This window comes from Triplophysa rosa, linkage group LG20 (genome assembly GCF_024868665.1).
Source record: "Triplophysa rosa linkage group LG20, Trosa_1v2, whole genome shotgun sequence".
NCBI lineage: Eukaryota > Metazoa > Chordata > Actinopteri > Cypriniformes > Nemacheilidae > Triplophysa > Triplophysa rosa.
In genome coordinates, this window is record NC_079909.1 from 12,105,072 (window position 1) to 12,121,891 (window position 16,820).

At 42.7% G+C, this 16,820-nt stretch overlaps 1 protein-coding gene across 5 annotated transcripts in view; it reads right to left on the reverse strand.

The window, feature by feature from the left end:
* Positions 1–450: 450 nt before the first annotated feature.
* Positions 451–16,820, reverse strand: part of atp2b4 (ATPase plasma membrane Ca2+ transporting 4) — a 67,136-nt gene continuing 50,766 nt past the window's right edge. For 3 of the 5 annotated variants that reach the window (XM_057362496.1, XM_057362493.1, XM_057362494.1), the window contains 10 exons: positions 16,528–16,756; positions 12,748–12,927; positions 12,578–12,665; positions 12,182–12,288; positions 11,042–11,233; positions 10,179–10,392; positions 9,349–9,560; positions 8,843–8,950; positions 7,497–7,679; positions 451–1,728 (listed from right to left, as the gene is read on the reverse strand). In XM_057362496.1, the coding sequence (XP_057218479.1) occupies positions 1,486–1,728; positions 7,497–7,679; positions 8,843–8,950; positions 9,349–9,560; positions 10,179–10,392; positions 11,042–11,233; positions 12,182–12,288; positions 12,578–12,665; positions 12,748–12,927; positions 16,528–16,756 (1,756 nt within the window). In that variant the 3' untranslated portion in view covers positions 451–1,485. Of the gene's footprint in view, positions 1,729–4,337; positions 4,540–7,496; positions 7,680–8,842; positions 8,951–9,348; positions 9,561–10,178; positions 10,393–11,041; positions 11,234–12,181; positions 12,289–12,577; positions 12,666–12,747; positions 12,928–16,527; positions 16,757–16,820 lie in introns of all 5 variants that reach the window. The other 2 variants (XM_057362497.1, XM_057362495.1) reach the window with 1 other exon arrangement.

The window sequence follows — 16,820 nt, forward strand, 5'->3', positions numbered from 1 at the left end:
AGAAAAGGTGTAACTCGAGGAATCGATTTAACCTAGATTTGTATGGAGTGGATGGGCTGGACTATGGCAGTAGTGTGATTCACCTAATCGAAAGCACATGTCGCCGAGGTCACGCTCTTACAAAACTGTCCCATCTAGTTTCTTTCTATTCCACTAACCGGGCCGAACAGTGTTTTCTCTTTCATTCTAATAGCAAAAGCATGCTAACTACAACATACACGTGCATTGTAAGTTCAGTGATGGGATTTTGGAGTTCTACCAGTGCTATCTGCAAAACTGATCAAACCCTTGAAGCTTATGTGGAGCACAGCCTGGTGTTAGATAACAAACAGAACACATAACTGCAGAGCCGATCATGAGGTGTAAAAGACTTGTCAGATTTAACTTTTAAAGTACGCACATACATTGAAATCACTTCTATTGTTTTTTCCTCTAAAAGAGATAGAAAGAAAAGGAATATTTTTTATTAGTAGATAAGCATAACAATTCCCATTCCCATACAATCAGACACAGATGAACCTACAGATACATGCACACTATGGTGATGTGCTGTACCTTTGATAAAGTACTTGGTCGGTTAGCCAGGGGATTCGATGGAACTTTGTTTTGAGGCAGGTAAGCATTAAATGGTCTAACAAGAGACTAGAGATGCCTTTGGGTGTGATGCATTGAGATGATGTGGGTTGACCCTCTCTGCCCCCTCAAGAGCCAATTGGGTACTCATGGCTATCCAATAGGCGTTTTTAGAGTCTTTTTATTCTGCTAATGGTCACTATAGCAGCCTTACATCTGTACATATAAAGTGACAGAACACTCGAAATCAGCATCCTACTTGACAAGAATTTAGTGTGTCTGAACTATTTTACACTGTCCATTAAAATTGAAAACATAAAAAAATGAGTAACAGGGATAAGCTGAACTGCCATGTTTTTCAATCCACCTTAAAACAGAGCAAAAAAGAGAAATAAAATCTAAATAAAAATCCAAACAGCAACTGAGTGGATGAACAAAATGGGCTGGATCAAAATTATGCAAATGAGAGTCCTAGGACAAAACAAAAAATGATTACAGCAATACAAGACACCAGAGATGAGAAAATCACAACTGTAGAAGAGATAAAAATGCCAGTGACAGGCTGAGAGAGGGCATCTGCCGCAGTGCCGCCCTCTAGTGTGCGAGTTAGGCCATGCTTCACATGGGCTGCAGCACAGCAGCATGTACTTACAGAGTGCTGCTGCTGCTGTTGTTGGCGACACAGTGCAAGTCGAGAGGGGCAGAGGGGTTGAAGGGTGGGGTATGGAGGACACCAGCTATGAAGGAGGGTGAGAAGGATTGTGGTCGCCCCATCGGCCACTGCAGGCGCTGTCCCTCTGATGTGCATTGGCCGGACTCTCCTCGGGTTCACCAGATGAGTGGTGGTGTCCAGCGCGCATGTAAAAAACATTCTAGGGCAATGACACTGGACAAGGAACAGATGTGGGGGGGTCAGACGGAACATTCCTGGCTGTGGAGAGAGCGGCCTGGGGGCTCGCCGCCACCTCCGTTTTTGGAAGAGGAGGGGAGCATCTCGATCTCTACACAGCTCTCCTCTATCGTGGGGTCGCGGGGTTCCTCCTCAGAAAGGGGTCCGAACTCAGGATGAGACATGAAATTATGGATCGCGCTTCTGGATTCTGGCTTCTCTAGACCCTCGTATAGGGAGCTACGGAATGCATTCACCACCTTAATCTGCGAGGGACAAAAAGAGAGAATTAGTGAAACTGGAATGGAATAGTGTCCACCTCAGGCGGGCAGTTGGAACATGGGCAATGAATTAAATGAGAAAGATATGGCGATCGCTGAGAGAAAGAAAATGTATTCCACACCTACGATAGCACTAAAGCTGTTTATAAAATACAAAACAAACAATAAAACCAACACTAACAGCTTAACAAAATAAAACAAACACAAACACTCCAATGCATTTTCTAAAACCTATTTGGAACAAGTGAATGAGGCGTAGCACAAAACCGTACACTCCTCCACAAGTAGGACACGACATCAAACCAAACCAAACCAAACCAAACCAAACCACAAGCTTCATGACATTAAAATGACAACCAACACACAATCACTGCAAGACAGAAGGGACATGCCAGCTTTGTTCTCAAAGTCATTTGTTTGTTCACTGCATTTGGGTGATGAATGTTATATAAACGGTGGATATAACGCTGGATTTGAAGATCGTTTGAAACTGATATATGGAGCCGTCCCAGCGCTAAAAGATGCCGGACATGAACCGCATGCGGTGAGTGAAACTGATGTCTGTGTTTTGTTGGCAATGAGTGCGCACGTGCTTTAATTCAGCCAACCCCTCCAACCCCCCCCCCCGCACGCGCTGTATGCTTTCGGAAAAAATCGTACAGCTGTATCTATCTTTTATAAATACTCTTCGAAGATACGAAGTATGCAATACTACTCTATAGGTACTCGAGATTAATATGAGATTGGCGTGTGCTAGGCCGCTTTAAGGTTGACATTTGCATGGAATTGCCCATATGTGTTTTGCTACCATCACCCACTCATACAAGGTTTAGGTTTCTTATATTGTCAAGCATAAAATGAGTCCAGTTACAGAGTGAAATAACAACACAGGGAGAGATGAACAGTCAGAGAGAGGGACAAAGGGGGAGAGAGAGAGCGAAGATGCTGTTATAAGTAAACTCTCACAATCACACACACATGCAAAAACAAATTAAATTTAAATTCTGGATTTATTGCTCCATAGATCTGTTTACGAAGGAGTATGATGGGTATAGAAGTGCAAACACTTGGTATGCATGACTCAAACTCTGCGCCGGCAGCATCTCTAATTCATTAAGAGGACAGGAAGAGGAAACCGCACTCTTGATATGCTGTGAAGGCATGCTGCATCTGAGGCAAGAATGCCAACAGGACAGTTTGTCAGGTAGTCTTGTGGGTAAACAAACCGGAATGAGTTTTGACAGACTGTTGAGCGTGGAGAGGAGAGATCCTTGTCCAGTGCCAAGCAGTCAAGTTACCGTTATCTCTGCCAGAGGGTGTCATTTAGTTTGACGTCAACTTGAATGGGGTGGGAAGCACATGCTCGGTTTTTCGACTTCTAGGATGGAATCCAAAATCTTAAGTGAATATGTTTTGGAGTTTGTTGCCCTCAGAAACACCAAGCTCCCAGGAATACAATCAGACAAACATTAAAATGCAAAACACTATTGCTTCAAAACGTTTGCGCTGAGATTTTAGGCGCGGTGCAAAACACGCTGGTAAAATTCATAAATGCATTTTGCATTCCTTGTTTTTTCTGTAGGCTTTTCTTCACATTAACCCGCAGTCGACTAAGGAAGCCTCTGTCCTACCAGCTCAACCAATCAGCAACGGTTTACACTTTTCAACACTATTTTATTTCTCAGGTTTACATTCCTCTGCCATGCAGCTATGTCGGTCCGCTTTTACCCCAGACTTCCTCCTTGAAAGCAGAGCGAGTCGTGACAGTGATGTTGCTCATGCATACAACTAAACTGCACGTCAGATCATGTTGGAGAGCTCGACTCTGTTGTGATTACTGGGATCAAAGTGCCTTCCTTTTCATTGTAACTCGTCTCTAGATATTTCTGCTTTAGTTTTAAACGAACAGCTCACTAAAATTCAAATTGTAAATAAACCACGACCCTATGGTTGCAGTCACAAACACGCGCTCAAATGCGGAATGCTAAACGACTTATGTAACCTAAATAAAGACGGCAGGAAAAACAGTCCATGACTCAGTTCCTGCTAGAATATCAATGAAGACGGAGAAGACACAAGGCGTGACGAATAGGCTCCAAGTATGAGAGAGAGGTGTGGCTGGCAATGAGAAAAACAAAAATGCACAGAGAAATCGACAAAAGGAGTGTGAGTATTGTTGTGAAAATAAGAGAGCGAGCTAGGACAGGTGAGAAAGTAAGCATCGTGAACAGACATTATGCAGCATTAGAAATAAACAAATGAGATGTTGACAAATGCGACCCTGACAAATGCTTCCTGCCCGTGGCTTCTCGCAAGGGTTGTCGCATGCAGACATCAGCAAGACCGGCCATATTCAAATCACACGCAATGCGCTGGTTCAGACACTGGCAGAAATGCAAAGTGATTGTGGGGGAGGAGTGGTTTCACCTCTGTAGGCTAGACAGACTGGAAAAAATGAATGATAAAGACTGAAAACGCAGGGTGGAAACGAGGGTTGTTAATGGGTTGTATGCCAGGTTATGAAAGCATTCGGGTTATGAATGCATTCAACATGGCCGTCATGCAACAGTGGGAGCGTGTTATGTGGCACTCACTGCCTGTAGTAGAAGAGGAAGCAGGGGCGGGCAGCCCAGCGGCCGCAGCAGAGTTGGCGGACAGGGAGGAAGAGGAAATCCCTACATGGGTGGGGCTAGCAACAGTTTTTGCGTCGTTGTGCTGGCTGACCACGGAGGGCTGGCGACGCAGGGCCCCGGGCACCGCCGTTTGGCCTGTTTGGAATGTATAAACCACGTCCATCTGCAAAGAAGATGGGAGGAAAAAGAAAGGAAGACAGAGAAGGCCAATAAGAGCGGTTAGAGCAGATTACATATGTTACTGGAAAAAAGAGAAACAGAATATCCCCTCACTGACAAAAGAAAAGCTTTAGTTAGTATTGAGTCAGCCAGGTAGCTGAGGGACTGTCACAGAGAGATAAAAAGGAAAGTTTTATGTGGGAAGAATTTGAGCCGGAAAAAGAGAATAAATGAAAAGCGAGAAACTAGTTCTATGACGTACTGATGAGTTTGAATCCTACTTGTGCCAATTATTTCTTTCATTGTGTACCCCTAACCATGCGTGTCAGATAAAAAAAACAGAAATCCCGTGGGATTTTAAAAGTGGGGTGGTGGGACTTTGGGCGAGAGAGAGAGATAAGCAGCTAATTAGTAGAGTAGTGCTTTTGCGGTCAGCTGGCTGACTTCTAATCAGGAAGAGCGAGAGGAAGGGAGGAGGGAAGAGGAGGCAATGAAAGGAACGTTCAACCTCTTATTCGTCTGGGCTTGAGGCAAGTCTGGGAGAATTTGAATGGATGGGATGTGGAATGCGTTAAAACTTGATCTACATTCACATTACTGCCTCACTGACTTGATACACAAAAAGATCAAAACAAGTTAAAGGAATAGTTCACCTTCAATATGAAAATTCTGTCATCATTTATACGGCCTCTTGTCATTTCAAACCTGTATGATTTTTTTTCTTCTGCAGAACACAAAGGAAGATATTTAGAAGAATGTTGGAAACCAACAGACCAACGGTTTCCTTTACCAACATTTTCAAAATATCATCTTTTGTGTTTTGCGGAAGAAAATGCAGAGGACAAGTGGGTTTAAAACAACCCCACAATTCCACGGCCAACTGTGATATTACACGATACAGAACCAACAAAAGCACCTAAAAGCCTTAAAGGGATAGTACACCCAAAAATGACAATTCTGTCATCATTTACTCACCCTCAGATTGTTCCAAACCTGTATAATTTCTTTGTTCTGCTGAACAAAAAGGAAGATATTTGGAAGAATGTCAGTAACCAAACAGATCTCATTCAATGGGGGATGAGATCTGTTTGGTTACTGACATTCTTCCGAATATCTTCCTTTTTGTTCAGCAGAACAATGTCAGTAACCAAACAAATCTCATCCCCCATTGAATGAGATCTGTTTGGTTACTGACATTCTTCCAAATATCTTCCTTTGTGTTTAGCAGAACAAAGGAAGGTTTGGAACAATCTGAGGGTGAGTAAATGATGACAGAATTGTCATTTTTGGGTGAATTATCCCGCTAACTAGCTAGATGAGGGTAACGTTGATGTTGTTTTTCAGGAGGAAAACAAATGAAATCCAGAGGGATAAATCGGCACCTGTGGAATACATTGACAATCATCAGTAGGAGGTTTACCGCCCTTTCCACAGTGTTTCGTAAAGCATATCCTTAAAAGGCACAGAACGCCTTCTCAGAATTCTCACCCACAAACACACACAATCTTGGAGGATTCATATAAATTCATCTGTAAACCCCCTTACATAACCCACTCATTGTTAGTAATTGTGTCATGTGTGAAAGCAACAGTGACTAAAAGATCCTCCCACATGCCCTCCCATCCTCAGAGGAAAATAAAGGTCTGTTCCCTGATTTTCTCTTACATCTTGACGGAGTGAAGAGGATTTGTAGGCGAGCCCTTGTATACTGTACACTAAAAATCCCTCTTAAAGGTTCTGCATGTTGTCTGAAAGACAAAAAGCTGTCCCACATGCATTACAGGCGTGTCGTCTCCAGGGCATGGGCTGCTCTCAACCTGGGCCACCAACGCAGAACACAAATCTCTGCTTACTCTTGCATGGAGGTTTCCATGTATGAACCCATGGGAATTTTCATAGGCCATTGGGATATGTGACTCCAAAACAGCCACCAGGCATCCACAGAGTTCACTAATATTACCACTGACAATGAGGTATGTGCTGTTTGGAGCTGGAAAAGCATTTTATTTATAAAAACAAAAAAAAACAAATAGATGTAATTGTGAAAGCGTGAATCTTTGATTTGGTTTATGCGTTAAGGGACAGTTCACCCCAAAATAAAAAAAATCGGTCACCACCCTCAAGTTGTTCTAAAACTGTATAAAATGTCTTTGTTCTGTTGAACACAAAAAAAGAAGATATTTTAAAGAATGTGTGAAACCAAACACTTCTGGGGCACCATTGACTTCCACAGTAGTTTCTTCCCTATTATGGAAGTCAATAGTGCCCCAGAACTATTTAGATAGAAACATTCTTCAAAATATCTGTTTTTGTGTTTAGTGGAACGACAAAATTTAAACCGTTTTCTTACAACAAGGGGGTGAGTAAATGATGACATGATTTTTTTTAGGTGAATTTTCCTCTAAGTGGTCATGATGCAAAACATTCATAGATTCTAGAATCTGTATTTTTGAGCCACAACTTAGTAGCACAAATCTTGATTACAAATATCTATATTTATGATTCATTTATTATTTTTCTATTTGCTCAAATTGTTATGCTGATGATGTCACTTGTAATGAAAAGAAATATTGTACTCGGACGTCTGTATCCCGCTGAAAATCTTGCAGCAGATGTGCCCTCAAGCCAACTTTGCTTTTTCAATAACACGACTTTATTAATCATTCAAATTCTGATTAAAACTTAAAGATCAATCATCTGCAGTGAAAATGAACCCTGATGCATCACGGTAACACTGAACAGAGGTTTGAACAACTACAATGTCCAGATCATAAATCATAAAATAAACCAAACATCTGTTAACAATGATCTGCTTGGACACAAATTCTTCAGGTAGAATCAACCGTGGCAGGGATATGTGCAGGTCATGGCTCCTGTATTTACATCATTATCCACCTCCTGGGACGTTTGGTGGAAAGGACAGGCATGAAATGCTGAAATATAAAGTCTAGAGCAGCTTACCTGAGTCTGGATGCGGTTGAGTCCTCTGAACCACAGAACCTGTCCCCTGCGCAGCTCCATATCTACAAGGTCTATCTCATCGTCACCCTCTGTCAGCACATCCTCTGCGATCTCCTCTTTCGGTATGCCATGACCGGCCTCCTTCAGGAACTTGAGGCGGTGCGTGGGGATGGCAGAGATGAACTGGAAGACAAGGAAAAAAACAGGGTCACGCGAAGGCAACCGTAGATCATCGAAGACATTAGCTCGGCAGTTGGGATTATGCATGGCTTTATGAGGACTGGGATACGGACAACACATGATGTGCAAATGCGTTTTTATAAATCACGATGACATTCAATCACAATGTTTATTATATACTGAGGAACGTAAGAGTCTGATGGATATTCAAGGGGGTACGTGAACATTTTTTGAATGTTTCCATGATGGGGGTTGCAAACTCAACGCAAACCTACAGTGGCTCTAAAACAGCTATACATGACAACTCTATACTTAGTAGATGAACTGCTGTTCATCCTGTTTATATGTTCCAAACAGCTGGCTCGCGAGGCCACATGTGTGAAAGAACAAACACAACACACACACACAGACCAGCTGATAAGCTGGTAGGAAATGGCTTATGTGTGATGCAACTGCCAGAAGGAAGCTTTACCCACACGAATAGCTTGCCGCCCTGTTGATGACCTACCATGATGCATTAGTCTCGCATGTATAAATGTTTTTAGGCTGTGGTCCAGAATGCGATTCCAAAATATGAGGGTGGAGGACCATGCTTGTGCTGCCTGGTTGATAAAGTAAAGCTCTCCATCCTGTTCTTCATAAGCTAAACTTTGAGCTGATGGCACCCGTTCCCTGGCACTGTGTGGCAATGTACAGTCTCTGCTTGCCGCCCTCTCTCCCTCCTACAGGTTTGAAATCACACATAGCTTCACCTTCCCCTCCCCTGCGCTCCCGAAGAGGGAACTGAAGATGTTCTACATCACCCACGCGTGTGCATTCTGCCATGATGTTTTTATTATTTCACCACTGAGAAGCCAGTGCATCTCTCTCTCTCTGTCATCGGTAAATGTGTTCCTCTGACTACCTACAATATTAGTGGCTCCCCTTGTATTGAAAGCATTAGTGGGGCTTCACAGAATTTAAGCGAAGTTTGCATGCTCCTTATAAACTGCACGATGTTCAAGGATACAAGTCATACTAAACCCAATTTTTGTTATATTAATACTTAATATCTTCGTCACCGCATAAAGCATGAAAAATCATATGTGATATGGAATCCTATCATACGTAATCAAACTTCTTGTATTGATTAGTGAGAATCAAGGACATACTGTAGGATGTCTTACCTGTCCCCAGAGCAGCTCACCAACCCCTATAAACACACACCAGAGCCATTGATCGATGGTGAGGGCCGTGCAGGAGAACGGCTTCCCTCCAAACTGCACAATTATGATCTGTAACAACATCATTAGTATGAATATGTTAATGTCTACAATTTTTCAATGAAAACCATGAAACTAAACTGTAGATGTATGCGTTTTCATCCATATCTATTGTATATTAAATAGTACTAAAAGGTAAAAAAATACTTTTGGCAGATATGCATTTTAACTTCTTGGAAAATTACCAAAAATACTGACCACAACCTGAAGATTGATAAGGATTTGTGCAATTAACTGACAAAATGAACTGAAGCCCTTTTACGATAATCCAAGTGTCTAGTTTCAACAGGAAATCTTTAACAATATTAATCACAAATAAATGCTAGTTTTATTAAACCCTAATGTAATTATAGGCTGTTAACAGTTGCAAAGCAATGTACTTCTTGCAAGTAATGACTTCTACGTTTCACCTGCAGAGCAAAGGTTCCCACCACGACGAGGCAGAATATGGGGTTGCGATAGATTCCCTCGAACACGTTCCTTTCGCCATGGATCTTCCGGGCATTGATCTCGTTAAACAGCTGCATCATGACAAACACATTGAAGATGATAGTGTAGTGCTCGGATGGCGGAGAGTGGAGGGGTGTGTTGCGGCCGCTGTCAATGCTAAAGAACTTCTCACCTTTGGGGACAGCAAGACAATGAGTTAGTGATAAGAACATTCAAAACATGTAGTTCATAGTTCATGCTGTGTTGTATGTGTGAGGAGAGCGCTGCCAGGGATTATTAACAAATACATGGTACCATTAATAAAAAAAAGAATTCAAGTCTAGTGTCTGTCTGTCCACTAAGAGACATATTTGAAACGTACATTCAAACTTTACAAATTGGGGTCTGCTGTTTCTTAAGTATGTAAACTTTGATATACTTAAAAGTCTATACAACACAATGTGGGATTGCCAGTGAGATCCACTAAAGCACTGGAGACAACACTGACTGGTGTGGAAAGTGAGTTGGGATGGATACGATTACCACTGCAAATTAAACCTGTTTGTTTGTTTTACGCCATACCAGCTTCCATGGCGAGAATTTTTTTGTATATATTTTATTAGGTTTGCAAATTTAACCAGTAGTTGCTAGGCAACTATAGTGTATCCCATAATTACACAAAATGCAATTTGCCACAGGCCCCTTGTTGCATTCTTTTACTAGATTCCTGTAAACATTTTAGATGATAGGAATGCGTTTCCATTGGGAACTCATGTCATTTCAACTCAAAGAAAACAACAGAGCCTCTTACCAGCAAAGAGAAGAGTAAATGTGATGACAAGCTGATAGACAGCATGACCTAAGATGTTCTTCATCATAGTCCTGGAAATGAGTGGCTTGTCCCGCCCATAAGGTTTGCGCAGCAGGAGTGATTCTGTCGGGGGTTCGGTGGCCAGAGCCAATGAAGCCAGCGTGTCCATAATCAGATTCACCCATAACATCTGAACCGCTTTAAGTGGGGAATCCTGCAGACACAACAACCAAGAGTGAGAAAGGAAAGTATTATCATATGTAATAAAGTTAAACAAGGACACAATAAGACCAGCCAGCCCTATATCAGCCGAAGTCTGCCACCAGCAGTAAACAGCACAAAAATGACTGAATATACTGTAAATGAATAAACCTGGGCTTGCAGAGTTTGTCTTCATTGTTGAGTCCTTTAATCATAACACATTATGATGAATGGTCTTCCACAATTCCCTGCTTAGCTTAACCATCATGTTCTTGTATTTATTGCCCTGGCTGTTCATCTATTTATCTTAAAGAGAACATTCAGAGCCTTTGGGAGGTACCAAATGTTTGGTTGCTGTTGAAAAATGCTGAAAAATTGCCCATTTTTAAATTAAGTGCCTATTAAATCTATATTTAATCTGTCTTTGGGTGCTAGCAACAAAAATTTAAGCAAAATATATTTTCATCATTATTATTGTGACAGTGTCTGTTGTCATAAAATAGCAGTGAACTTAACTAGGACAAACTTAGTCCCGATGTCCTCAACATAATCACATAAAATTTAAATATGAACAATTTTAAAATATTTGTATATGCATAAACACTGAAAAGCCATAACACAATGCTGGAAATGTTTTTTTTTCCAATAGGATGTTAATATACCTGTGTGATGCAGGCTCCAGTGAACGCCACGATCACAGCCACCACATTGACTGTCAGCTGAAACTGCAAAAACTTGGAAATACTATCGTACACGTTCCGTCCCCACATTACGGCTTTGACAATACTGGTAAAGTTGTCGTCTGTGAGAATGATGTCAGAGGCCTCCTTTGCAACATCAGTGCCAGCAATTCCCTGTTGGACAAAGCATGCATCTGTTTTTCAGAAATATGACTTCAGAGTCTGTGTAAATACTGGAAAAAATTACTTCTTCATTATTTGGTGAACCCAGTTCATTTTTAGAAACAAGATGGTTTTTATTAACAGCAATGTTGAAAGAAAGAAAATATCACTGAGTTAAAAGAGAAAGGAAATACAACAGTGCGTCCTGTATTGGCTTGGAATGCATTTTATATCAAGACATTTCAGCTGAATGAAGAATGAAGGGATCGTTATGTGGGCCCAAAAAGCACAGCAAATTAAAGATCCAAATTCAGCCGTGTTTTTGACAGCTTTAGGGCCTCTATTTAAAAAGACAATTTAGCATTGCTGCCCTGATTCTAACCTAATTCCACCACCCATTGCTTTTGAAATGGACACTTCTTGAGTTATACGTTTGGCATCTCGATACCAGTGTGTATATGAGTGAGAACTGGGATTTATCTCCATCTCAAATTTGCTCCGTTAAGTGAATTCTGACACACTCATTAATTATGTCAAAGGTTTTCGTGAGGTCATCTAAGAAACAAGCAGGGTCTCTGTGAGCTGGAGTCACCCACTGATCAGCAAATGAACCCACACACATTCTGCAGCAATAGCCTAAGGCATATCGGTCTGCCGCAGAGCAGTAGATATTGAGCAGGGATTATAACAAAACCTCTCCACTTATTAACCCAATCTCAGATACAGTGTAAAACCCACTGGCAAAACCTCATCAAACAACACTGAAACAGACTTTTACAAGAAATAAGCAAAACCAAATGGTTTGAACACTCTACACAAGAGTATACAGCTGTGCAACATATGCATTTACCAATCTGCACACCTTGCACCATGCTCCAAAGAAAAGGGTCAATGCTTCTATGTTTGAGTGAGACCTGTGAAAAAAAGGTGTAACTTCGGCACCAAGCACATGAGATTTACCATCGCAAAGCCGACATCTGCTTTTTTGAGAGCAGGACCGTCATTAGTTCCGTCTCCAGTCACAGCCACCACCTGTCTGGTCTCTCCAACTGTGCTGTCAATGATGCCTGAAAGACAACACAATGCAACATCTTTTTTTTACAGAATCTTTTTTTCTTATACTAATGTATAGCGACAATTAGAAGCGTCGAATTTTATAACAGATTAATGGTCAGTATCATGTGTTTTTGTGAAAGCAAAACAATGTGCACTGTAGTTTGCTGCTGTACAAAACTCTGCAATAGCATCCTCAAAATGTAATAGCCCCCAAGCACCTTATTTTAAACTATTTATTTTGTTGCAATAGCAAGTATATGGAAGATACATTCATCCAGCCAACCATTCACAAGTTCTCACCTTTGACCAGAGTATGTTTGTCCGTTGGGGAGGAACGGGCTAGAACTCGCAATTTAGGCCAGATCTTGTCAAGACGCTCTTGCTCCACCTACAGACAAAGATTTACGTTAAAATAAACTGCTTTGCATGTCTAGTATAATGTAATCGTATAATGTTTTGTAGCTTCTTACATCTCCTTTATCATTGCGGATCTGCTGGTTGAACTCTTTGCCCTCCAGGCACAGGAAGTCCTCTCCGGGCTGCAAGATTCCACACTTTGTGGCTATGGCACGGGCTGTGTTAATGTTGTCTCCGGTGACCATGCGGACTGTAATGCCTGATTGCTGACATTTAAAAATAGCCTCAGGAACCTGCGGGATAAGGAACAGAGCTGAGCATTATCTGGCTGGGTTCAAAACCCCGTAGGGGATACTGGACAGTCTAACATCCACCGACAAATCCACATCGATTCAGCCAGACTCCAACTCCTCTGGTGAAATTGTCATTTGTGATAAACAGATTTTCGAAGCAAGTGAATACAAAAGTACCAAATATAAAATGATAGGTACGTCAGAAACTAACAAGCTTTTAGAAACCAAAATAATTTGTTCAATTAAATCCGTTTTGTCTAAAGGTCATTGTAACGCGGTTCAATGTAAGGGAAGGAAGGAGGCGGGAACCGGCGAACATTTAACAATAAACTTTAATCAAAAATAAACAAACAATAATACGGAAGTAAAAGGCCGGCAGCCCCTCACGGACGACTGCCGGCCACACAAAACTTAACATATGTCCGGGCCTGGTCCTCTCTCGTCGGCAGTCCCGTCGCTTGTCCTCTTATGCTCCCGAGCTCCCCCGTGAGGCATGTGGGACCGGTGTGCGTACAGCTGATACTCATTATCACTCACGCCACCGGCCCAGCCTTCCTGCCCCACGGCTCGCATCCCGCCTTCCTCGCTACATACCCCCATCGCCTCTCACAGGCCGGGGGTTCCACCGCGCCTGTGCTTACTCCCCCCCCGGGGGGCCCCCCCCCTTGAGAGCCCCAGCGCCTGGGGGTACGCACCGACGAAACGAGAGAACGGAGCCGGGAGCACCCCGAGCGACAGGGATGAGAGAGGGGACAGAGGGAAAAAAAAATAGTCCGGTTCCCTGACACGCTGTCGTTCGGTCCTCAGCCCAGCCGAGAGGCTCTTCCTCGCGGTGCTATGCGGTGGTGCGGGACGCTCCGGGGCGACCCGATCCTCCTCCGCCTCCTGACGGCCGGCGATGGCTTCCCCCAGAGGGCAGCCGGCATCGAGTTGTCCGTTCCCTGCTCTTCCCCTTTTTCCCGGTGGACAGCAGCAGGCTCCGGCCCACGGCAAACGGCCCGAACTCCTCCGCTCCCTCCTCTACGGCCGCCACCCGACCTCGGCCCAGGAGCACGGCAGCGACGTCTTCGTCCCCTGTCGAGCTCTCTCTCTCCGGCACCACCGCTTCGGGCAGCCGCTGGCGGACGTCCTTCGTCTGCCCTAACTCCCCAGCACCGCGAGGCGGCGAGGCGGCGAGGGCTCTTCGACAGTATGTTGACAGCTCCTTCCTCCCGGGTTTCGGCACCAATGTAACACGGTTCAATGCAAGGAAGGAAGGAGGTGGGAACCGGCGAACATTTAACTATAAACTTTAATAAAAAATAAACAAACAATAATACGGAAGTAAAAGGCCGGCAGCCCCTCATGGACGACTGCCGGCCACACAAAACTTAACATATGTCCGGGCCCGGTCCTCTCTCGTCGGCAGTCCCGTCGCTCGTCCTCTTATGCTATGGAGCTCCCCCGTGAGGCATGCGGGACCGGTGCGCGTACAGCTGATACTCATTATCACTCACGCCACCGGCCCAGCCTTCCTGCCCCACGGCTCACGTCCCGCCTTCCTCGCTACAGTCATTGACATTAATGATTCCAGATTCCAACCAATCAGATCAGGCCATATTACAGAACTCAAGACTGGAAGTAAAAAAACTGTAGGTTCTTCATCATCACCGCTGGCCCCAGATCAGTGTGAGATCAGGATGCTCTGGTCACTTAAAGTCCAACAGTCTATGATACTTGCATAGCCATAAGAGTACAAAGACGGCTTAACACACAAAGGGGCTGGATCCAGACATTCAGTATGTGTGTGTGTTAGCTGGAGTCCTATGTAATTATCCCCACTCAGTCTTGAATCACACCATTCCCGTAATTAGAACCAATAAGCTCATTTATTTATAGATAATTAGAAACCTCCCAGTGTTTCCATGGACAGAGATATTGCACACGGATGTCACACAACATCATGGCAAGTGAAGAACATGTTATCTTGGCACGATGCTCAGAAATGAGTACGATCAATTTGAACCTTTAGGCTGGGCTTCTTTTCTTCAGCAACAGCATGAATGGGCTTTATTGAAAATATATTGGATATATTGCTGCTAGTATGCTAAGCTAGGACAAAAACAGCCCTTTATTTTGTCATAACTGCATTTCTCCAAGACTCCATTACAAGTTGGAAATGGGCTTGCTTCACTATTGGATTGATCTCTTAGCAAACTGCTGTCCTTTGCATCAGCTCAAACAAGCTTTTCATCAGCTCAAAAGTTTGCTCGTAGAGAAGAAATCAGATGAAAATGTTTGACACAGTTGGTGACAGTACTTATTTGGTCAAGAACTCCATCAAGTTTTCTTGCCATGTAAAGCTTTCTTGTGTTAACTTGTGCTGACAATGTTAAATTAAAACCAGTTACTGTCACACTAACCAGCTACTGACTCTACAGCACATAAATGCTTTTCTTAATATGAGAAGGATATAAGACGTATTGATAGCAATACCTCTGTATGTGATAAAATCTAAAGGGAAATTGGATTCCTCATGTCTTCACCCCCCCCTAACCTATATATCAGTCACATGTCCATTACACAATTATAAATGGCATCTAATTTGAAAGACTCGATATCCATAATCAAAAATAACACAATAGCCTGTCATGTACCTGTTTTATCACCTTCAAAGGAATTGGGTCAAATTGTGCCTCCACTGATAAGGCTATTCCGGTTTACACTTTTATAGGGCTTGACATTCTGCAAATAATCCATCATCATCCCACGATAATCACCATCAGTACATTTTCATTAGATAAAATGCAATGGGCTGGCCCAGTCTCAACGAGCTGCCACGTAATACCCGTTACGTCTTTTTATGAATTAAGGACTGAAATGAGTTTTAAAGTGGGATGATGATGGAAAGGTTGTGATGTCATTACATTCATGAAGAACGCTGAATATTAATCAATTTACACAGACACTCCTGATATTTTAAATTGATTTGGTATTGAGACACAATAGCAAGCCTGTTAGACTGCTGCAGATGTTTTTCACATTTCCTTTTACTATTAAATGATCATTCATATGAAGAACAAGTCTGTAGTAGAGCTTATCTGTGAAATGTCAAACTAATGTCAATTAATTATCATCATGATGTCCTCTGTGGACAAGCACGTTTAAACTATCTGGCAACATTACCACTCTACACAGTTAGGCGGTCAATCAAGGCACTTGGATTTGGTTATAATTTCAGGCCAAAAGGTTTTTTTTCTTTCTGTTCTGATATCAGGAGCTAAAACTAAAACAATAAATTTCAGACCTAATTTAGGCTTTACGTGTATGCCAGCAGAGGTTCAACTACAACAGTACCTACAACACTGCGCATTTTAGATGTCTCGGTAATCCCATTTTAATTGATCACCCCATTAATAGAGACGTTTTTAAGAGGTCAAATTAAACGTCAGAAAATGTAGACTGAAAATATGCAATGTTGGGGGTATTCGAAATGCAAGACAGATAAACACTGGACAAGAGAATGTAAAATGAACACTGAAAGGTAAAAATGTGCCACTTCTTGCCAGATTCAGCTCACACAACGCTTCCAGCAACAATCAAAAAGATCATTTTACTCACCTCAGGGCGGACAGGGTCTTCAATGCCCACCACACAAATACAGGTCAGGTTGTTAAGTATCTCAGCCTCGTTTTCCCAGTCAGGTTCGGTTGGAAAGTCTCGCATTGCTACACAAATGGTCCTTAAGCCTTCACAGGCCATCGGCTCGATGACTTTGCATACCATATCATCCCGATCCTTGGCTTTAAAGACACGAGGCTGGCCTGAAGCATCAAGGATGTGGGAGCATCTGACAGAAACAGAATGTGGAATATTATTAAAACCTAGCACAAAGAGGGAGGAGCATGCGCAAG